At 38.9% G+C, this 24730-nt stretch overlaps 1 protein-coding gene across 2 annotated transcripts; it reads right to left on the bottom strand.

Annotated features, from left to right (window-relative positions):
• Positions 1 to 74: 74 nt before the first annotated feature.
• pelp1 (proline, glutamate and leucine rich protein 1) lies at positions 75 to 24500 on the bottom strand. 2 transcript variants are annotated; one of them, XM_077228281.1, is made up of 18 exons: positions 23629 to 24245; positions 23359 to 23423; positions 16312 to 16417; positions 16034 to 16183; positions 13450 to 13521; positions 13311 to 13370; positions 13049 to 13205; positions 12839 to 12971; positions 12644 to 12731; positions 12426 to 12514; positions 10389 to 10502; positions 9966 to 10110; positions 9550 to 9703; positions 9410 to 9465; positions 9078 to 9302; positions 3920 to 5719; positions 1080 to 1121; positions 75 to 621 (listed from the first exon to the last, which is right to left on the bottom strand). In XM_077228281.1, exons 1-18 carry the CDS (start codon positions 23767 to 23769, stop codon positions 529 to 531), a joined length of 3690 nt encoding a protein of 1229 aa, XP_077084396.1. In that variant the 5' UTR covers positions 23770 to 24245; the 3' UTR covers positions 75 to 528. The 2 variants fall into 2 exon arrangements, with proteins under 2 accessions (XP_077084396.1, XP_077084397.1); XM_077228282.1 differs by lacking the exon at positions 1080 to 1121 and having other exon boundaries at positions 23629 to 24500.
• Between the last annotated feature and the right edge of the window lie 230 nt (positions 24501 to 24730).

The raw sequence follows: 24730 nt of genomic DNA, 5'->3' as shown, positions 1-24730 counted from the left end.
ATAATACCAAAATATTCAGACGTCAGGGATGTAGTAGATGCACTGTCTACTTTCTACGGAATCCATGAACAAAGTGTCATAACAGATTCACTTTATTGCATGATCTTGTTAAACAATGCCAAGTATGTGTTACATATACAAACGATATTACAAAAAAAGAGGCCACAAAAAATTAACCTTATTGATCAACTGATAAAAGCACTTTTGAATACTTGAAACTACAGTATCATCATACTTGTATTAAGCTGACAGAAAAATAAAAATACCAACAATGACCACCTAGAAGTCATCTCTCAGTTTATGAATAGTTTTTGCTGTGTTCAACAATTTACTCATGGTAATGGACTTTTTGAGCCTGAAAACCTAAAACTCTTTCAAAGAAACCAAGTTGGAGCTTTTCTAGTGAAACTACAGAGGTTGATGGGACATTATTAGTCAGATGTGACTATGTGGCATCTTTCAGGACCATACAATTCATTGCAATTCTCCTCTGAAGTGAGATTAGAGTGAATGAGAAGCTTGGTCATGTTAGGGCTGTGATTGTGAGGCACTATGATCGTCATCGTCTGGCGGGCAGTCAACAAAATCTGCCAGCATGGAAGCCATTACCTCATCGTCTTTCTGGAAAAGAGTTAGCGAAAGAGGAGTGAGTGAGCTTTAGGGAATGTGATGGAGAGAAAGGCTCAGAATAAGCAACAATTAGTGTCTGCACATGTTTACATGCCATTACCATAATAAACAGTACAAGTCAGAAGTAAACTACACACAAAAGATATAAACAGTACAAACAAGTAAACTACACACAAGCGATATTACTGCAAGACATACAAGGCGCTCTCATTTGTTTTGGCTTCCTCAATTGTTTAAACAAATCCAAACTGAAGAAAGAAGCATACTCTACGCTAATGTTGTCACGATACCAAAATTATGACTTCGATATGATGCTCGTCTAAAATATCTCGATATACCAATAATGAATCGATACCATAGCAAAAATGTTTTAAATAAAACAAATGTGAAACTAGTTGAAAAATATAACAGAATTTAAAATGTATTGTTTAAAATATTTTAAAACTCACTTGCCCGGCGTGTTTATGCCCTGGTTTTTGACAATTCCCTTCCTATTATATATATATATATATAAAAAAAAAAAAAGTTATTACATGCAAGTATGAACGTCCTTACAGAGATGTTTGCAATAAATCACATTGGCTAACCTTTCACAACTCTGAACTGTGTGGGATAGTGGAGGGTGATGTGACACCTTATTTTATGACATGAGTAATTCAATATATTTTTAAATGTAATGTTCAGATAGACTACAGTAGGCCTATATAACTATAGCATTCAAGTAAGAAATTAAATGAAATGTTTAACAATGGATAGTCTTTAATATGTATTACTACTACTTTAGTCAAGCAGTGGGTGATTGAACAACAGGTTTATTAGGCTGCTATCACTAAGAGCTTCACAGTTCTAATACATTGGAACATATTCGATTTCTTTCTCAATTGTTTATGTCCACTAAAGGCATACCTGACTGTGTTTACGTGAATGGTCAAAAATATATCAAAATGCACATCATGGCAAGTATTCAAGCACAATATCCACAAAAGAGAACTGAATTAACACTGGAATGCTGTCTGAGAAGCACCTTTATGTGTGCATTGAGATTTGTTTTCGTGGCTTAGCATGTTTAACCCTTTTTAACATCAAAAAGTTTTTTTTCTTATGCATCCATGTTTCTTTGTTGCTCTAAGGTGTCAACAACTGTGCTCTGCACAGGTATATTTAGTCTTTGCATGGAGTGGAAACAAAGCTCTGCGCACACATGTCCTGACTCCTGTCACACATCGATGCAAATTAAGAAATACAGCATACAGGATGCTGTCATTGTTTAAGTACTGGTACTAATAAAATGTGGAATCGTGCCTTTTCTAGAAGCAGGATATCCTGATACCTTTCCTGTACCGGAATATCGTGCACCACTACTCTACGCAAGTATGCATGAGCTGATGTGAATCTTTGGCCAATGCATTGCAATTGCACAGTGCTGTTGTGTATACTCTGTGTGGTCATGTGCAAACCTCAATACTAGTTACTAGGATACAGTAACTAGGAAATGTTGCCATTTAACAGCTATTATTGAGGCAACTGTCCTTTGCAGCAATGCTGAGAATGCAACATTCTGTCTTAAAAAGTAATCAAAATACAGTAAAAGCAGTAATATTGTGAAATATTACCATTAAAATAATTTTCAATTTTAATATATTTTGCAATTTAATTTATTCCTCTGATGGCAAAGCTGAATCTTCAGTGATATTCTAAAATGTTGATTTGGTGCTCAAGAAACAATTATCATCCATGTTAAATAAAATAAAAAATACAACAACAACAGATTGCTACAATTACTACTCATTTTTATACTACCAACAACAACAATTAGTGTATCAATTATTACAACTAGCCTACCACTATTTATTATTTTATGTGGGCTAGGCTTGGGCTAGTAAAATACTAGATGCTACATTTCGTATAAATCCAAGCTTGAGTAGCTAGGGGTGATCAAAATGGGCCTCATACATGGAACGCGAGCAGAACGAATTTGTTTAAATCGTTCGTAAAGCCATTCTGATGTAAATTCTGATGTTAGTGGGTACGAAATGAACACCCGCTCCCTATCACATTTAAATGGTGCGTAAAGGCAAACTTTTAGGCAAACTTATGAAATACATTTTGATGCACTATGTACCATAATAATATTTCACAAGTTTGTTTGCCCTGTCTTTTTTCTTGAAGCAGAGTTCAAAACTTTGGGTAAAACGCAGTGCTTGTCAAAGTCACTTTTTTACCCTGCCATCCAATGACAGTGGAGGAGGGCCGGGAAAAATACTACACCGACCAACCATCCTACTTGTACATTGGAGAAGGTAATATTGCTTGTTACTGCATTTTTATATTCAGTAATATTCTTCAATATGAGATACTAGAAACACATTACTGCCGTGGATATTCCAAATCATAGTAACCAAGCGTCTCAGCTGGAAAAACACTGCACCTTCAAAGTGCTCTCAAGGGCCACCAGCTGGCTTTTTTCAGAAGAGCACCAGGCATTTTTTCAGCTGGCTAAAAACGCTTTGGACACACGTTAATTGAAATACTTACTGTTAGGCATATGGCCTATCAGTCTCTTTTGCATTTATGCAATATATTGGAGCCAAACTTGAGAAGAGAGAAGATTCTGCAGCGCTCCTGGACACGTAATTTGCGTAGTTGCAGACATCCTAAGTCTTCCGAAGTTCCGGGAGTCTCCCGCATATTGATCGCGGCTCCCTGATGCCCGCAAATTAGTTCAAATCTCCCGGAATCTAGAGCTTGCGAGCTCCAAACCGTATAGCGCGCGCTCGGCAGAGAGGGAGAGACCTTGCGTGTGTGTGCAAATGTGTGTGTGTGCCTCATGAAGCGCATGTAAAGCAAATCCCCCCCGTCAACAAAACCGAACAACCCCCCACAAACCAAAACCAAAACCAACAAAACCGAAAAACCCCAACCCCCCCCCCCCCCCCCCCCCCCCCCCCCCCCCCCCCATTCAACAAAAAGATATACCTCCCTGAATTGACTTCGTGCAGGTTGGGATGTCTGTAGTTGTAATTCATAGGCGGGATTATGCTAATTGTGGATGAGCGTGGACGTGCGCCCTATTGACGAATGATTGGAATACATCAACATACATTTAACTATCAAATCTGATGTTTACAAAGTGTTTGTGTAAACAGGAGAGTTTTCAGGAAGGTCCGTATTAGATGCAAATTTACTCATACAGTATATTTAAGAAAGTAGCATGAATGAGGCCCAATGAGCATTTTGAGTCTAAGAGAAAGAAATCTGGACTAAGGTTAGATGGATATTACTCCGCTACCTTTTTCTTTTCAATGCCTTGTTCAGAAGACTCTCCTTCCTCACGATCCCCCATTTTCCTCTTCGTTCCTCTTGCATCTGCATCATCTCCCTGTTCACCGCTCTCTTTCTCTTCCTCAATGGTTTCATCTGCACTCTGTAACACCTCCTGCTCTGTTGTGGATGGCGCACTCTGATTGGTTTGGTCTTCGGGCTGTAATTCCGTTTCTTGCTCTTGAACTTGGCCCTCTACATTCAATTCTTGACCCTGTTGTGATGGCCCAGCTTCTTCTTCAGGATCTTCTGGCCTTGTAACTTCCTGCTCACATGTTCTCCCTTCAGGTTCAACCGCCTCCACTATGGTATCTTCTTCAAGGCCCTCTGCATCTCCACCAATTACAAGAGTCTCTATTTGTTGCTTGCCAACCACAGCTTCATTTCTCTCAACTGCTCCAATGTTCTCAATTTCCTCCACGGTCCCCTTCTCCTTGATCCTGTCATCTGCATAGACACTCCTCACACCCTCCATCTCCTCGATCCCTGCTTCTACTTCTCGTTCTCTCTCCAAGCAGAACATTTCTATCCTTTCCTGCTCCTCCGCAGCAAACATGACTTCAGCCTCCTCCTCGCCCATCATCCTCCTGTCATCGTCTCCCTCCAACGGCTGGATTTCCTCACTCTCCTCTTCGTCCTCATCCTCCCCCTCTTCATCTTCATAGTCATCAAAGTCCTCTGCCTCACAGAACTCGTCATCCAGGAAGTCGCTGCCTTCCTCTTCCTCCTCTTCGTCCTCCAGACCCTCATCCTCTTCTTCCTCCTCTCCTAATTCTTCATCCTCCTCCAGCTCCTCTTCCTCGTCCTCTTCGTCATCCGAGCTGTTGATGTTGATGACATTCTGGTCCACGTCGTTGCCTGGAGGCTGAGATTGGAGCTGACGGCTGGTCTGAGCGATCTGGTTCTGAAGCTGCATCTGTAAAGACAAGCCCAGCGTTGGCGGCTGCCCACCTGGAGAATTTTGCATCAACATCTGTTGAAGTTGTGGACCGCCAGTCAGTGAATCAGCGAGACCAGCAGGTGACGCTGAGAGTGAAGCTGTAGTTGAGTTCAGAGGAGGCACCAGAGACACAAGCTGGGCCGTCTGGCTTGGTCCAGGGAAAGAGTTAATGTTATTAACGTTAGCTGGCAGAATCTGATGGGGAATGGAGGTGGGCAGCTCGTTAGTTAGCGAGGTGTCAACCGATCCAACCTCTCCCACTACTGGGATGGATGGATGCAGGCCACCTACCACAGATACCGGTGGCTGGGACAACGATTGTGCATTTGCCGCTCCATCTTGCATTTCCATCATCATACCTGCTGGCATAATAACAACACTATCATCTGAATCGCTCTCCAAAGAGATTTCCACATCTTCTGGCTCTTCTTTGTCGTAGCGAACAAAAACTTGTCGTTGGCTTTCAGGGGCTCCGAGGCCTGCCAGTTCACCCGGTTGGGACGGAGAGAGCAGCATGTCACCTGGGCTGGCCGTAGTGCCTGCTGGAGTTGGAAGACCCGGAGGAACCAAAGGTAGATGGTTCTCCAGAGAGCCAAGGAGGGTAGCAGGGCCTAAGCCCATGGGATGCCTGGCAGGGAAAGGAGGCCCTGTTGTGGCTCCACCAAGGAGGGTAGGGATGGTTAGTGAGAGGTTTTGGCCAGAGGCAAGGACAGGGGCAGATGCGGTTGATTTGAGAGTTAAAGGGGTGAGAGGGAGAGAGATTGAGGGTGTGCGAGGATGAATAAGGGTGTTGCATATGGTCAGAGCCTCAGCACAGAATGACGATACCTGTAGGAATAAACCAGGAAATGTCAGTGGTCACATTTTCCGAGGTCAGTACAAATTTGACTATGACAGCAGATAATGAATATCATCATTGTTTAAAGAGTAACAGTAACTGAGAAGGAATACCCCATCTAAAAACAAACGTTTTTTTTTGTTTTTTTTAAAAACGGTCTAATTTACTCAAGAAGTATCCTTCCCAGAAGTATATGACTTTCTTTTGTGGAACACAAATGAAGATTTTTAGAAAAACAAGTCTATATAATGCAAGTGTACAGGACCTCCAAAGTTTTCTGTTTCACAGCAGAAACAAAGTCAAATATCTGGGATTGCATGATGGAGAGTAAATAAATTTAAATTTTGGGGCATCTATGGGCATATTATTTAATTTATATAATAATAATCCATAGATACCCAACAATTAATATTCTGTTATCATTTACTCATCCCCATATTTTGTGTCCTGCAGAGGAGAGTAAATCAAACCAGTTTTGAATGACATGAGGGTGAATAAATGAAGACAGCATTGTCCTTTTTTTTAGGCTGAACTATCCTTTTTAAACAGGGTACATGTTAGACAGATATGGAGAAATCTGATAACTGTGTGATGAACCACAGACAGAGGCAGATCTATGCCAGGGCCAGGCTCTCTTGGCAGTTTCTATTCTAGTGTTAAAATGGGCTAAATTTAGCCTCAGAAACAATAAAATAACCAGTTTGCCTGGTGTAATGTTTCTTTTTAATATCTTCCTACTTTTCTGTACACCTTTGTAAATATGAAACACTGTCTCCAGTTACAGTCTCTTGCGTCATTAGAAGCAAATAGCCACTACACCACCCAAAATGAGCATTCACAGTGAAAGCAAACAGCCAAGAGGACAAATACACTTTGTCAAAATGAATGATGCTGTACGTCAGTCACTGTATACTTTGAGACTTCTTTTTAAAAACATGTTTGCGTATTCAAACAGGTTTGGTTAATGTCATTAAATAGTTTAAACTGGAAAGTACACAAAGGGCTTGATTTTGGTACACTGATTTTAAAAATCAAGGTTTTAAGATGAACAGTTCCTGTCAAAAGTTTGGAAACATTACAATTTTTTAATGTTTTTGAAAAACTATCTTATGCTCACCAAGGCTGCATTTATTCAATCAAAAACACAGTAATAACAGTAATATTGTGAAATGCTATTACAATTTAAAATTATTGTTTTCTACTTTAATACAAATAAAAAATGCATTTATTCCTGTTATGGCAAAGCTGAATTTTCAGTATGTATTACTCCAGTCTTCAGTCACATGATCCTTCAAAAATCATCGTAATATTGGATTTGCTGCTCAAGAAACATTTATTATTATTAGTAATGTTGAGAACTTTTTTTGCTGCTTAACATTTTGCAACAATGATACTATTCAAACATATGTGGTAAGATTAAAAGAGAGAAATTAATAGTTTTATTCATCAAGGATGCATTGAATTGATCAAATGTGACAGTGAAGACACTTATAATGTTACAAAAGATTTATATTTAATGAATGCTTTAATAAATTTAATACAATGTAAATAAATGCTGTTCATTGAATGTTATATTCATCAAAGAATCCTGAAAAAATTAGCATTTTCACAAAAATTAAGCAGCACAACTTTTTTTTTACTTGAGCACCAGATCAGCATATTAGACTGATTTATGAAGGATCATGTGACACTTAAGACTGGAGTAATGATGCTGAAAATCCAGCTTAACCATCACAGGAGTAAATTACATTTTAAAATATATTTAAATAGAAAAGTTATTTTAAATTGTAATATTTCGCAATATTACTGTTTTTACTGTATTAACTTTGATGAGCGTAAGAGACTTCTTAAAAAAATTAAGCATATCTAGAAAAAAAAAGTACATTTTAAGGTAGTCTGAGGTTGAGAAACAAAATAAGAATAAGACTTATCCACAAATAAGAAATACTAGGAACACTTAATACGGTTCATTTACATTCAGAGGACAATGCATTACGTATCATGAACGAACACCAAAAATTTTCCAGATTTAGATTTCGAGATCTAGATTAATAAATCCTGTAAATGTTAATGTCTACATATAATAGTACATTCAACATTAAGTTGTATAAATTAACATTAGAATATTATGAACAAACATTAACATTGAACAATAGCATATTTATAAATTATTAACCTATATTAGGAAATGTTTTTCACTGTTAGTACATGATACTTAAACCTTATTGTAAAGTGTTCCATAAATCAATCAAAACTAACTTTAGCTGGACAATAACTTTATTCTAGAGCTGCTGTAAAGCCAAAACAATCTCTGTTACTTTAATTTCCTATTATCACAGTAAAACTGCTTTGAAACAGTCCATATTGTTAAAAGCACTATATAAATGAAGGTGACTTGACTACCCTGTTGATTTCAGCAGCCTCTTATTACAACACGAATTTACTCAACTCTGTGGCCCTTTTCAGTGCTTCTGCTTTCATTAGCACAATGCACTTGGGAGTCACAACAATGATGTGAAACTAGCTGAGAAATACTGTAAATCAGCAAACAAGTGAGACTCCCTCTGGTGGGTAACATTTAGATGCCAAGGAATATTCAGGGTTCAACCTTTTGGGTAGCATTTTATCTTGAGTAAAAACACAAAATATGGGACATCTGTTAAACTTATAATTGAAGACTAGCAAGCCTGTGTGTGTGTGTGTGTGTGTGTGTGTGTGTGTGTGTGTAAAAGCACTTCTTCAGTAAAATGTTTTCTACATACGCTGCAGAGTAATAATTGTATTCCCAAAATGTATTTGGACAATTAAATATTCACAGATGTATTTGTGTTATTTAGTAATACCTGCGATTAAATAAATAAATGATGTATAGCTATTACTGTGCTATAAATATATAGCACAAGTAAACTTTACATTAAAACGTTTGAAATTTGTTAGATTTCAAAATGCAGACAAAAAGTATTGGACACTTTCTGATGTTTCTGAAAAGGTTTGTTGTGATGAACTACACCGGGGATTCTTCTGTTGGAACACCTGAATGAACCTGATGGGAAGTGACTTTATATGGCATTTGTAGATGCCACTTGGTTTGATATTTGTATCTTTTAGATATTTTTTAAGTGTGACATAAGCATCTCAAGACTTTTTGGGGCCACTGTATATTGTCTACACTACTAAAACTGGACTTAAAATCAAATCACACACAACGCTTCCATCACTTATCAGGAAGACAACATGACTGTAGATAAGAGTTAGAATGTCATGCTCCAATCAATTAGATTCAATGGACAGGGTTTTCAGTAGACTACCACTTTCAACCCCAAGGTTTGACCAAGAATGTTTACTCACCATGATGTTGCGATCTCGCCGGCCGTGGCTGAAGATGGAAACAGCGCAGGAGAGGGAAGGAGGCCAGCGGGGAGAGGGCACCAGCACAAGTGCCAGTAAGAGGCGGTAGAGCTCTCGGCGAGGGCTAGGGCTGCCATACTGTCCACTGACAGCACCGATCTCCGGCAAACAGTGAGCCTGCTGCTGCAGACGCACACACAGAGGCACCACCAGGTCTTGGATCCTCTAACAGGGGAGGGAGTGTTTAGAACAACAAAACACACTTTTCCATACTTGTATGCAACATAAAAAGACATTAATACCTAATCACAAACAAATTGTAATGAACAAACCTTATGCAGATCTTCCTTTAACAAAGTTCCACTGGTCAATATGATCTGTCTTAATGCTGTAAAGGAATCATACTTCATCAGCAAATGATGTTCATTTCAACCAATAAAACAAAATTAACTGATCGTTACTGAGCGCTCACCCCGAAGAGCAGCAACGCATGTGTCTTGATTGGCTAGCACATCTCCTTTCCTCTGTAGTGACATTCCATCTCCTATTCCCTTAGTCCGACGAGAACCTGACTTGCCAGCAGAACCAATCAGGTCAGTCATTGATGACTGTTGTCCAGAACGAAGCTAGACAGCAGAAGACAGAACCAGTGGAGAAAGAAATAGAGCTACTTCAAGCAGGGCTATAATTTAATATATTAATTCCGTTTCTAAAACACAATGACAACACAATGCACAAAGATGGCCATCAGAAACATTTGGGAGTGATGTTTTATATTATTACAATTTTCTTTATCTTTTTCGTTAGTTATTGGCCTTTTTGTTAACGGGCGTGATTGTTACCAATTAAATTCCTTATGGTATTTGATACAAACACCCTTAATCTTACCTTGACTGCTTCTGATCCTGGCGTGATGTCACCCATCAGATGAGTGAACAGTAACTCTGTGTGGGTCAGGCTTCCCTGAAGCAGAGAGACACCCCCTACTCTTACCCACAGTTCTATGCTACGGTACACGGCCACTCTCACTGCACTATGGGCAAAATATAACATTATACAAGTTAAAAGCTTAAACACCTGACTAAAATAACAATGAGTATGCATACTTCGTGCTTCAGTAACATAGAAACACACTGACGTGGTAAATTACGCCTTCAATTAAAAGTGATCAAGAGGAAGTATTTAAGATTTGTTTGTAATAGATGTACAAATAGTATTGTCGCATCTGACCACTTATTACCCAAGATGAATGTTAATACAAGGCGTAAAACAGTTTCATATTTCTGGTCATCAATGGTGTTTCCGTAATACCTGTAAGCTCTTTGCTGGCCCAGACTAGCCTCAGGCAGAGGCATCCATGCAGACAGAGATTGTGAGAAAAGCCTCGTGAGCACACTGCTATACTGGACCAGTCCACCACCAACACTGCACCAAAAAAACAAAAAAAAAACATGTAATGAATACTTCAGCTACTCCAGGACACAGAATTTAACCAGCAACCACTGACACATAATTCATTAATAAAAAAATCAAGCAATTACACAATTCTAGAATATAATATTAAAGATTCAATTGCGTTGTTGGAACTCTTTCTTTTAACGGCAAGTGTCAGTAATTGCTATACATTTTTTATGTTTATTTAAACAAAAACTGCCATTTAAACATGATAAGCATTCAGAAATGTCTCATTGTTTTAAGGCCCTATCTACAGGTCCTTCTCAAAAAATTAGCATATTGTGATAGTTCATTATGTTCCATAATGTAATGATAAAAATTAAACTTTCATATATTTTAGATTCATTGCACACCAACTGAAATATTTCAGGTCTTTTATTTTTTTAATACTGATGATTTTGTGGCATACAGCTCATGAAAAGGCAAAATTCCTATCTCAAAAAATTAGCATATTTCATCCGACCAATAAAAGAAGTGTTTTTAATACAAAAAAGTCAACCTTCAAATAATTATGTTCAGTTATGCACTCAATAGTTGGTCGGGAATTCCGTTGGAGAAATGACTGCTTCAATGCGGCGTGGCATGGAGGCAATCAGCCTGTGGCACTGCTGAGGTGTTATGGAGGCCCAGGATGCTTCGATAGCGGCCTTAAGCTCATCCAGAGTGTTGGGTCTTGCGTCTCAACTTTCTCTTCACAATATCCCACAGATTCTCTATGGGGTTCAGGCAGGAGAGTTGGCAGGCCAATTGAGCACAGTAATACCATGGTCAGTAAACCATTTACCAGTGGTTTTGGCACTGTGAGCAGGTGAAAGCTCCTGAAAGCTAGCTGCATGGACCCTGCTCTTGATAAAACACAGTGGACCAACACCAGCAGCTGAAATGGCACCCCAGACCATCACTGACTGTGGGTACTTGACACTGGACTTCAGGCATTTTGGCATTTCCTTCGCCCCAGTCTTCCTCCAGACTCTGGCACCTTGATGTCTGAATGACATGCAAAATTTGCTTTCATCCGAAAAAAGTACTTTGGACCACTGAGCAACAGTCCAGTGCTGCTTCTCTTTTCTTGCCCATTTCCTGCACACGCCTGTGCACGGTGGCTCTGGATGTTTCTACTCCAGACTCAGTCCACTGCTTCCGCAGGTCCCCCAAGGTCTGGAATCGGTCCTTCTCCACAATCTTCCTCAGGGTCCGGTCACCTCTTCTCGTTGTGCAGCGTTTTTTGCCACACTTTTTCCTTCCCACAGACTTCCCACTGAGGTGCTTGATACAGCACTATGGGAACAGCCTATTTGTTCAGAAATTTCTTTCTGTGTCTTACCCTCTTGCTTGAGGGTGTCAATGATGGCCTTCTGGACAGCAGTCAGGTCGGCAGTCGTACCCATGATTGCGGTTTTGAGTAATGAAACAGGCTGGGAGTTTTTAAAAGCCTCAGGAATCTTTTGCAGGTGTTTAGAGTTAATTAGTTGATTCAGATGATTAGGTTAATAGCTCGTTTAGAGACACTTTTCATGATATACTAATTTTTTGAGATAGGAATTTTGGGTTTTCATGAGCTGTATGCCAAAATCATCAGTATTAAAACAATAAAAGACCTGAAATATTTCAGTTGGTGTGCAATGAATCTAAAATATATGAAAGTTTAATTTTTATCATTACATTATGGAAAATAATGAACTTTATCACAATATGCTAGTTTTTTGAGAAGGACCTGTATTTGTGTGAAGTGCCAGATGCTGGGAAGTATATGTTGGGTACATCCTCATTTGAAAAACTGGTATAAAGTTAGTTGTTTTCTTTTAGGATTAGGTTCTTTATAACTAGCTGTATATAAAGCCAATAAGTCTATTGAATGTCCCAATTTAAAAGAGTAAATGCATGTGTGCTTACGCCTTGATGAGAGCAGAGAGAAGCTCTAGAGTGTCATTGTGTATAGAGGGTAAAACCAACAGCTTCAGACAGCCCTCTCCTGTTGGACTCTGAAACAAATTCCTTCTGTTAGTGTCCACATCCATATTAAGCAAGTATAGTGAATCATATCATGAACAGAAACAACAATATCATTTAGATGCATGAAAACAGAGATAGAGATAGAGTTAAAGCCTTACAATGCTCTTTGTGTTGACAGCCAAAGCTCGACACACCAAATTGAGAACATTCTGAACAGGCAGACGGACTGAAGATGCAGGATCAACACTACAAGAGCAAAGTACAAAAGCTCAATATTATTAAAACACTTAACTTTAAAAAAAATAATCAGCATTTGAAATAAAACAAATTAATCCACAGAACATTAGCACAACCTAAGAGTGTGTTTAATAGCCAGACAAATAGCCTTGTAACGGTGATGCAGCTGAAGGATCAGAAGTGGATCTACTTCATCCAGGGGAGCGAAAGGGAGTTCCACACCAGGACCCTCATACTGCACTGTCCCTTCTAAAAACAGTGAGCACAGAAATTAACAATTTTGTTTCTCTCAATACAACAAAAACACTCTGACTCCAGCAACATACCTGTTTCTGTGCCCTGGTACAACTGTCCCAGTATGCTATTGGCTGATGCTAGAAGGCCGTGCAGCTGATTGGTCCACCCCTCAGCCTTGTGCCCACCTCCCCCTCGTTCCAACACCCCACCCAGGCAGGGCAACCGGCCATAACACTCACAAGCCACCTACCAATGAGTAAAAGTCAGAATTATGATGCAGAAGGTTTGATTCAACTACGGACAGTATCCTTTAATTTCCAGTTTAACACTGAACAACTGGATGTAACCAACCTCTTGTACTTTAGGATTATCAGAGTCCATCTTAGAAAGGAAATACGCTCCAAGCTTTTCCTGTAAGGGACAATGTTAAGCATTTTCAGATCCAAAGTAACTGCATAAAAAAAGAGATATAATTAATGGATATACTGACCCTCAGAGATCCGCAAGCCCGTGGGTAGTAGATCATACACGCCATCATTCCTTTCATAGCAGCTAGGTGGCACTATGACAAAAAGTTTGCTTCCTTTAATACTTTTTGCAACAACAAATGTAATACTCACTTCATTAATCCATATACACTATCGTTCAAAGGTTGAAAGGTTTTTTTTATGCTTTTTGAAAGAAGTCTGTCATGCTCAGGATGCATTCATTTAAAAAACGAAAAATAACAGTAAAACAATAATAGTGTGAAATATTACAATTTTAAAACAACCGTTGTCCATTTTAATATATTTTATATATTAAGTGATGGCAAAGCGGAATTTTCAGCAGCCATTACTCCAGTTTTCAGTGTCACATGATCCTTCAGAATACAATGATTTGCTGCTCAAGAAACATTTATCATCAAGGTTGAAATCAGTTGTGCTGCTTAATATTTTAGTGGAAACTGATAAAAAAAATTCTTTGATGAATAAAACTGATTTTTTTAATAGAAATAATTTATTTGAAAGAGAAATGTTTTGCAACATTGTCTTCGCTGTCACATATGATTAATTGAATCTGTCCTTGTTGAATACAAGTGATAATTTCTTAAAAACCCAAACTTTTGAATAATAGTGTACATATTTCCACAGAATAAACCAGCTCGGCATGAACTAGGAAATAGTAAAAGACTATGCAACTAGGTAAGTTCGATTTGATTCAAGACTACATTTTAAAGAGTTAAGTGTTGTTTATATGTCTGTGGTGTTTTCTATTTGATTCAAGACAAACCATACGCAAATTCATCAGTCAACAACCCCATTGCCGAGTACTATTTTCCCCTTAAAACTGCAGTGTACCAAATACAGTCTCAAAAACGCGGTTTGAAACCACCCTTAATTCCTACCGTCACAAATATTTAACCAATCCAGTCAACGTGTGGGCGGAGCTTTTCCTATCATTATTTCTAGGGATGCTGATTTTTAGAAGGCAGCTGTCTGATTCTGAGATGGCGAACGGGAACATGGTTTGTGTAACCTTAGCAACACATTATTAGCAGTTTGATATCTCAGCACAGGAATCGACTCTCATTGTCGCCTGTGTCCGAAATCGCTCACTTGTTCACTGATTCTCTAACACTTAGTGTGTGACAGTTGAGTCCCCTATATCAGCAAGGAGTGAAATAAATAAAATAAGGAATTCAGACACTGATGTATTACACTGTGCGTGAGCTGGATCTGTCACATACATTTATCCCGCACATCACTTACATTAGAACTAAATAATAGGCATAATACCTTTTATTTGTAATTAATTATATCTGTTATTTTAATGAAATAAATTTGATTTCCGTTTTCAACGGTTAACCTATATGTGTTCGTAATTAAACGAACCACAAATCATTAAAAACTCACATCAAGACACAATAAGTGTAATGTATTGTATTTATTTTTAATATCTTTAACTCTCCTGTCCAAGCACCTTTTAAGACAGTGAGTCAGTTTACATGCACACAGATAAGCTGATAACAATCAAAAACCAGTTTATTGAAATAACCCGATTTACCTGTTTACATGCAAATCAGTAACCTGTCAATGCAAGTAAACCGTATTTACAAGACTGTATTAAAAAAACAGGTATTCCCTGGTGGTGATGTCAAAACGTAAGCATTCATGTATGTCACTCAGAGTATTCTATTTATTATGCAAGTGGTGGTGTAAAATAAAGCATTAAAAAAATCCAGAAAAAAAAACAACTTTATTCAACTATTATTTTTCTTCTGTGTGGGCCTCTGATGTGAGTTCACGAGAGCGTCAAGGCGCATGCGCGAGAACTGAGAAGATGACACAGATGGGTCTCGATGTAGTGTTTAAAATGGTTCTAAACTGTGTATTTCCTGGATGTGCGAATAGTGAGAAACCAACGAGAAAACGTAAAAGTGCCTTACCAATGCTGCAAATGAATGGCTTACCTTTCACACTTTCCCATCAAATGTTCGTGAGCGTCATCATCTCAGTTCTTGTGCATACGTGGCGCTCTCGTGAACTCACGTCAGAGGCCCACACAGAAGAAAATGAATAGTTGAAAGTACCTTGATACAGCAATGGCTACATTGTTCACCACTGCAAAAACGCATAAACAGAAACATTTGACGTACTCCAGAGCGCAAACACAAATACGCACTGGAGCATTAACGAAATTCGTTTTACCAGGCATGCCTGCTTAATTTACTCTTCCTATTCATCTTCTGAATCAGTTTCTGGTTCAAACACACGCTGAATTAAACCAATATTTCAACTTGCCATTGCGCAGCATTTACTACAGTTGAGCGAGTGGATCAGGTAGTCCGAGCTGGTGTGATTGAGTGGAGATGTGGACTACTTTGCAATATTCATGGATCTGTGTATATACTAAATGAAGCAAGGGTGTAGTAGAGTTCGATTCATGCTATTTTAAGGCATGAAGAAAATATAGAAAAACGTTTAAATATGTCCTTGTGATTATCAAAGATGGGTTTTAAGGTATAAAATTGACCACAGGGGGACTTTAACGGATGTAAACCTACATGTGACTAGGACATGCATGCATTTTACCTCTGATTTGAGGCTGAGCAGGGAGGTCAGAATGCCCAGGATGGAGTTGAGTCCAACCTCCCTGGCCAACTCTGGCAGCTGGGATGAGTACTGCAACAAGTCCTGCAGCACACTCACAGCAAGCTGCACGGTAGGGAGAGGGGACTGCGACTGTGTGTTTGAAGAGAACAGTAGATGCATTACTAAATCATACAGAACTGAATAAAATCCAGAAAGACCTATAAAGTGGATCCAGGCAAGAGAGAAGAACATGGCAAATGTTTGAAGACATTTCTCACCTGAATGACCTGCTGCAATGTTCGCAGCCATGAAAGGCAATGCTGCTGGAACACTTCACTTGAACTGTCCTTCACCAGCACAGACAGGAGACAGAGACCCTCAAACCTGAAACACATGTGATCAGAAAGCCATAGTCAAGATGAAATGGAAGTAGCAACAGATCCTTTCTTCGGTATTGTTACGTACTTCTGAGAAACTATTGAAAAAGAAAGAAATTTAGGGCAGGGACAGGTTATATCTATCAGTTGTTACTTGAAAGGAGACATTTAATATGAGCTTGCAGTCTATTATAAGAAAGAGGCAGGGTTTAAGTAGACTCTTCAAGCCTGCTCCTGGAGACCCACTGTCCTGAGAAATGTATTTCCAACCTGCTTCAGCATGCTTGTCTGTGATTTTCAAGTGATCCTGAAGACCTTTAGGCCATCCTTAAAAATATTTTGGTTTGCAGTAACAGCAAAAAAAAAATAATAATAATAATAAAAAAGGGTCGGTAGGTAGGTCTTTTTTTTTTTTTTCAAGATTCAATGTAAAAAAAAAAAAAGTACAATTTTGGTCATGGTGATTACGTAGGTATGAATTTAAACAATTTTGCATATTGTGACGTCACTGACTGGGTCTTCAAACCGTGCATCCACCGCTAGGTGTTAATGCAACCTACAAATCAAAGACCGGACTAGTAAACTTCTTCCTTCTTCAGTGTAGAAAAACTCAGAAGCGAAAACCAGGAGACTTATTTAAGCAGGATTCTTTATTTGCTGTAGTCTGCTTCGTACCCAAGTCAAGTCAAGTCTAACTAAAGGTGCGTTCACACCGCCGCCGACTTGAGCTTCCAAAGCGGCCGGAAGTCATTCATTTTCAATGGAAGCTGGCTTCTCTCAGCTGCAAGGAGCGTCAAATCCCTCGGCGTCGCGTTTTGAGCGTCAATCAGAAAGTTGAAAGAAGCTCAACTTTATGGTAATGAGCTATGACGCGGTTCAGCGGCAAGCAGCGGCAAAACGCCAGAAACCAATCAGAATAAAGACGTCCTTCACTCTGGCTGATTCCGGAGAAACATACGATGTGAACTTTCGTTCCTACCAAAACATTAGTTCCGAGAAAATGGAGGAGAAGCTGATAATCGCTGTTGCTGGGTTTCCTAACATATATGATATGACGTTGTTTGCTTACAGGGACCAGTTACAAAAGAACGAGGCATGGGAATGCAATTCATTTGCTCACGGTGACAAAGATTTGACCAATTGCACTAATGCAAATAATAGCCTAATGCAAATAATAATAATAATAATAGCTAATTATTATTTTTTTCCCCGACCAAAAGTGACCAAAACAGTTATAAAAATGCTGTCATTATAAAAGGTTTCTTCAATGTATTGCTTGTTTTTTTCTGTTTATTACATTTCATGTTGTGACACTTCTCTTCTCCCTGCTACGTCAGAGCGTCCAAAGCGTCAACGAGCTTCCCCGTGCTTTTTGACAAGCGTCCTTGACAGAGCGGCCAGAGCTTCTTTGACGCTCAAGTCGGCGGCGGTGTGAACGTACAGTTAGGGAACTTTACATTGTAGTTTATATACATTTCAAGGGGGAGGGATTACATTGTGATGAACAAAGCATGAAAATGAGCTGAGACATGAGAACAGAACGGTGCACGACTTCTCGCACTGAGATAAAAAATAGCAGGTGTTCAAACTTGCTCAGCATGAGTTTCACCCGGTGAGACACGAGAACAGGAAAGGCCTAGCCTTCTCGTACTGAGATGGGACCGTCAGGAATATCCTGCTGGGAACCTCTACCGTTTGCAGAGATTTCCTGGTCTCATCATTTATAAACTTTCTCAATATAAAATTCTATTGTATTGGAAATCTAAATTAAACATTTAAATAAAATTTGTAACCCTACACCGGTTACGTTTTAGGTCTGTCACTTTTGTGAAAAAATCCTGTTCGATTTTTGAGACATAAGTGTTCATTGAATCAATAAAATTGAATCGATTTTCCATGTCCAAAGACGTTTCCGTTTTCGCCAAATATAGGCTAATCCACAGACAACTAACAGGTATTAGGACTAACGTAAAGAGGCCGCTTGAGACGCGCACAAGTCAGCAATATTTCTGATGATTTATTGGCGTGAAGTTTCGTTCACGAGCCAATTTGGCGTGTTTCTATGTTTACCTACTTTGCTGGGGAAGTTCGTGTAAGCCAAATCTGCGCGGATTTAGCACAAATACGCAACTCGTGAGTCCCCATGATATATTAAATACAGTGCATTGCGCAGAATCTGCGCATTTCTGGCTTACTTGAACACACACGTCACTAAGCAACAAATATTGGCGCGCTTGTTCACTTTGTAGTAATAGCGAATATCAAAAAGCATTTGGTTAACAGAAAAGACATTATTTTCCAACATCCTACATGTTCTGTGTACTGTATTGATCTGTCCACCTAAAACACATTTTTGGTATAAAAAAAAAAAAAGAAAAGGCCGGTGGTGGTGGCTCACTTTGAAATTTTTATTTAAGAGAAACCACTTTGATTTTAGGGTCAAATTGTTGCATGTCCTCAATAGTTTGAGTTTCCTCCACCAACATTTGAGTGGTTTCCTTCAGGTCAGTCGACACAATCACCGTTAGGGAGGGAAAAAGAGCTGGGCACAGTTTTTCCAGAACTTCGTGCCAAGTTAAAGCGGTGTCGAGATGTACAAAAACAAGATGTGAGAAAAACAAGTACAAACACATGTTAAAAAATGAATACAATTAAACAAAGATACAAATTATATACACAGTGCTTTAATTTCAGGAAGGTCTACTAAAATTACTTTTCAGGTATGTGTTTCTGTCTGAAAAGAAATAATTTAGTAATCAAATGTAAAATAACACTGCATAGTTTATCATAGATAGATTAATGCTTATTAAAGTTTAAGTTATTCATTCAAGAGCTGTGAGTGATTTTCTCTGCCTTTTGTTGTTTGATAAGCATTAATGGCTCAATCGTCAGCAGGTTTATTAGACGCTGCCCCTTTAAGACCGAGTGCAGATCTAATAGGCGCCTGATGCACCATCATTTTCTCCCAACTATTTACGTCCATTTAAGACATACATTGTGTTTAAGTGAATAAACTGTTTCAGTGAATCTCAGAGCAGGTCATTTTTATATGTTATGTATATTTGATAGTTTAGACGCTCACTTGAAGCCCAAAGTTAAGTATACATTTCGTGTCTCGTTGCAGTCCATTTCGGAGCGCGCGTCACCTTGTGAACAGCGTCTCTTGTGCAGATTTTTGTGCTTTTAATAGCTCTTTTAATGATTAACGCGTCCACAATTTAGCAACAGTAGAGACTGCATTTTACAGCAATCACCGATCGTGCTGATTCTGACGGTACCAGTGGCGGATCTAGAAAATTTGACATGGGGGGGCAAAGGGGTGGCAAGAGGTCTTGGCAGGGGCAGACGGTGGGAATCCCTATATGTGAATTGCTTTAAGAAAACAAACACAAAAACAAAGTATTATTGTTTAATCATGCCCTTACACACTACAAAGGTTTTTAATTCACAACAGGAATAAGCCCAGTGCAGTGTTCAAACGAAACAAAACCGTGCATGGGATTTAAAAAGTAAAATTATAACAAGCAAAATGAAAATATTTAAAAAAAGTACAATAATTGTGTCCAAGGACTTTTAGCCTTAATGGTTAGGCTCCAGCTACTTTCTTCAACTACTCTTGCCTGCAAAAGTCAATATGTGAAAACCTCTGGTTATCCTTGTATTAGGGGTGGAACGGTACACAGAAGTCACGGTTTGGTTCATACCTCGGTTCAGACATCACGGTTCGGTACGATTTCGGTACAATGGAGTGAAAAGCAAAACAAAAATGCAGAAGGCATTTTTATAAATGTCTTAAGCCTTGTATTTGTTAAATAAGTTTTATTAATAAAGGCATAGAACCAGTTTATTTGTAGTGCACTGACAATAGTTTTATATAATTGAATTACTTTATTAATTAAATTAATAAAAAGACAAAGACCTTGCAATATGTTTGGTATGTTTGAATGAATTTAAAATTAATTTGCCATATTTCAGATCAATATATTTGTTTTTCTTAATTTTAATTAACCCTAACTTTATTCTCATCTGAATTATAAATAATTGATTTCTGTATAAAATAATACTAGGCTACCATTAAAAACCACATTTGATTTTCTTTTTTTAATCAATGTAGAATGTGTAATTTAAAAGTAAAACTGTGTGTGTGTGATTTTGGTTGGGTGACAGTTGTAGGTTACAGTTTGACAAGAGAGTGTGACAAAAGCACAATGTTGTGTTTTATTGCGAGTGTACACAAATATATGTAAACACTTTGCAGTTTGAATTATATGTTTACGGAGTATGTTTTTGTTTCCACTGTTCGATCGCGCCCGCGCCCCTCTCTCTCTCTCTCTCTCTCACACACACACACAGTTCGATCGCGCCCGCATATCTCTCTCTCTCTCTTTCTCTCACACACACACACAGTTCGATCGCGCCCGCATCTCTCTCTCTCTCTCTCTCACACACAGTTCGATCGCGCCCGCGCTTCTCCCTCTCTCGCGCGCATACACACAGTTCAGCATTGCAATATTGACATCGCAGTCTGTTCAATATGCTGCGTTCATACCAAACACGAATTGAGCGAATTTTATCGCTATTTAGAGTTTTATTTATTTTTATACCGTGTATTCTACGTGTAAATTCGTGCACCGATTCGTGACGCCCGTACCAATACGAATAGGCTACATGTACCGTTCCACCCCTACCTTGTATTACATTACACTGTAGGTCCATGTAGCTAATAATAGCCTATATAACACATATAAAATCAGAAAGATTTATCACATGCACACACACCAGTTATGTTTAGACTACTTAATATAATAATACTAATTGTATTAGTTATTTCCCCAGTTGTAACCTGGTTTCATTGCTGTGATATCTGAGAGGAATTGGATTAGCTAATCAAATGATCGATCTCCTAACTGGCACTGTATTGTGTGTTGTAACGTAACGGCGACCAACAGTAAACGTTATTGATACAAACAATTTATATTTTTTATTAAGCTGTATGTCTTAACAAAAATCAAAAATAGGCTAATCAAAGGGAAGAGTGCTCTTACAAATCACGAGGGAGCGATTTGACCGCTGATTTTGGCTAACGTAATAATAGACTCGCTGTTTTTGCTGATGCTGGATCGTCTTTAGCATACACTGCATTCATTAAAAATGCAACCAAGTTAAACGTGTGTTTAACTACACCTGGGGAAACTCACTTCACCTTCAGAGGCTGTGGGGCAGCTCAGTCTCTCCAGTCAGCTCAGTCTCTCCAGTCGGGTTGCAGGGCCACCGCACCGCAGCAGACTCGCTGTGTGTGTGTGTGTGTGTGTGTGTGTGAGAGCCAGACTGAGCGAACGCCGCTCTGCACGTTTGAATCAGGCACGTACTAAGTATTTGAGGGGCAGGGGGGAGGGGCTTTAATAAAAATTAAATTGTTCAATTTTGGTAAATGTATCGTTTAGTTCACTGTTTTGAGAAAGCTTGCGAGTTGTTTTTTTAAAGTACAGTTTTCGGATCATCAAAGTTAGGGGGGCAGCTGGGGGGGGGGGGGGGGGGGGGGGCACCTGCCCCCCCTTGCCCCCCTGTAGATCCGCCCCTGCACGGTACGTTTGGGTTTTAGGAAGAAATGACAGCGCATCTCTGTGAAGAGAAGGAAGTTGCGCTATACAGAATGCGTGTAGTTTGTAATTGTTTCATCTCAAATATCTTCTTTTTAAAATCTTTGAAATCCAAAATCTAAAATAAAATTTGAATAATATCCCAGATCTAAAGTGTAACCACGTTTGAATGTTTAGTTCTGTCCTCATTGTCATTCATTAATCGGGGCTGTCATGTGTGAGCGCTTTGGCTCCGCGTGAGAGATCGCTCTCTCTCTCTTCTGGACTGCGAATAGCAAAATTGCATCACAGACAAATGGTTTAATATTATTATATATAGAAATGGCTGGCGAGATAAACACGTTCAAGATTACGTCTTTATAGCAATAATAAATAGTAGGCCTACGTGTAGCCATAGTGTGACGTGTAAACCAATGGCGTAAACAATCATATGACGATGACGCCACGGGGTTTATTTAAAAGAAAGAACGTAGCCTAGCTTTGTATGTAGGCACAATCAACTTTAACAATACTTACTAAAATATAATTAATATGATTTTATTGAATTTGTATTAGTTGTTTGAAGAGTAAAAAAAATCGGTCGGTCTTAACGCAATTTACAACCGGCAAGTCGGTCGGACTAAAATGGGAAAAAAATAAAAAATTGGGTCGGTCCTAAATTTACAGGGTCGGTCGGGTTACGGCAAACAAGAATATTTTTAAGGATGGCATTATTAGCTAGTGCAGATGTTTTTAATTAAAGTTAGAGCTAAACTCTAATAAACAGTGTCTTCTCCAGGAGCAGGGTTGAAGACCTCTCCACTAAATTATTGGAGAAGACCAGCAAACATCACTACGGAACTCTGTGGTTTCACCACAAGATTCAGGTATAACGTTCTGATTAAAGATTAAGTCAAAATATGTTTTAAAATAAACCATATGCATGGATGAATCATTCACAATGAAACACATTTAGAAAATATATGACAACTTTTATGTTTTTTGCAGAATGACAAAATAAAATATTTTTTGCAGTTTCTAAATAAATGCAGAGTGAGGTCACATCCTGGAGCCTCTCTAGAGAAAGAATCTCACTAGTACATGCATTATTAAATTATTACAATCATTTAGCAAGCAATTCTAACTAAAACGAAAGGAATTCAGTACAACATGCAACACATCATTCTAAGAGGCAGTAACATATACGTATTTCAACAAACTTTTATCAGAAAAGGACAGGAAATAACTGAGATAAAAGAATAATTGAAGAGACTAAGCATCAGGAGAATTCGGTCATGCATGCACATTGTGACTTAAAACGTTTATGAAAACTGCAAGGAACGGTTCTTTACTTTTGTTGACAGCTCACCTGGTCTTACTGGAGCCGAGCCGTGTATTACTGATGCCCACCAGACCACCCACAGCACCCGTGCTCTGAAGAACGATTCAAAAACACTGCCGTTAATATCAACAGACATGTGAACATCTCCTCAGTGTGTTTTCAAGTGAAACATAAAGACATAACTTAGGCTAAGACTACAAATGAATACAAACACTAAGCTAACGCTTCCATTTAAATAAAAGAAGCGTGCGTGCTAACAGCGTAGACAAGATCGGCAGGAGAAACCTTTAGTCCTACCTGAGTCCCGACCACGCCATGCTCACGGTAGTTTGCTAGAAGAGCCGGTAGATACTCAGGTCTGTCCTCCTTTAGGACAGACACTAGTCCTTCTGTTAAGCGGGTTATGCTGGGGCCATGCAGCCAAGCCGCTGAAGCCATTTTAGCGCCCCTGTATGACGAGCAAACTCTGCGACGAGTGTATAGTTCAGTGACGTCAACACGTCGTATCGGCGGCTAAGGGCTGCGTTCCAGTCCAAAATTGTCATGCCCTTCATCACAAACTTCCCTCCGTCTCTCTCGTTCACTCCTTACGTTACATGAGTGTCCACTACTGGCGGAACGTGCTAAGCAATTGGTCTATTAGAATCCACTGGTTGATTTATTATTTATTTTTCCCCCTTACGAAGTTGTTTAATGCAGCATTCTATATGTATATCGGTATGTTTGAGTTGTTTAATTTTAAAATAAATAAATAATAAATAATAGAGTTGTTAGGTGAAGTAAATTAAACCAGAGATTAAACGTAATATGCGTTGACGTCATAATCGTGTTCCATTGTGGAATGGAGCTGTCTGAAGAGTACATAAGTAGACTCACTCCCTCGGTCAAAATCGAGGGAGCGAGGGTCTGTCCATATAAACTTCCCTCTTCAAAATGGCGGTGCAGGGATTCCCCCGAGTGGAAGTGCTTAGGGAAGTTCACAAGTGCGTGTCTAAAAGTGGACTAGAACGCAGCCTAGTAGGGAGTGCATACTACGTACAGATGTTAACTGGTTCATAAATCTATGATATAAATAGATACGTGTAGAACATCAGAAAACACAATTTATGCTAAACTTGAGGCATTTATGCATTTTTTGAAAAACGTTTAAGTGACCCCCCCCCCCCCCCATCTTCCATCTTAACATCGAATTAAAATGCATTTTATTGGCTAAAATGGCATTGCTTATACAGTATATTTGAATTTATGGCAATGTTTTAAAAACTTAATTTATAATCAGCCCATCAAGGACACATTTGACTGAATTTGTTTTTCATGATATTACAAACATTGTGATATTAACGTGGATTACTTGGAATTTAATGTATAGACAAATAAAAATGGCTTATTAACTTCTTTA

This window comes from Siphateles boraxobius, unplaced genomic scaffold (assembly GCF_051911475.1).
Source record: "Siphateles boraxobius isolate OS27281-9 unplaced genomic scaffold, OSU_SipBor_1 130, whole genome shotgun sequence".
Taxonomy (NCBI): domain Eukaryota; kingdom Metazoa; phylum Chordata; class Actinopteri; order Cypriniformes; family Leuciscidae; genus Siphateles; species Siphateles boraxobius.
This window is presented reverse-complemented; position numbering and strand designations above follow the sequence as displayed.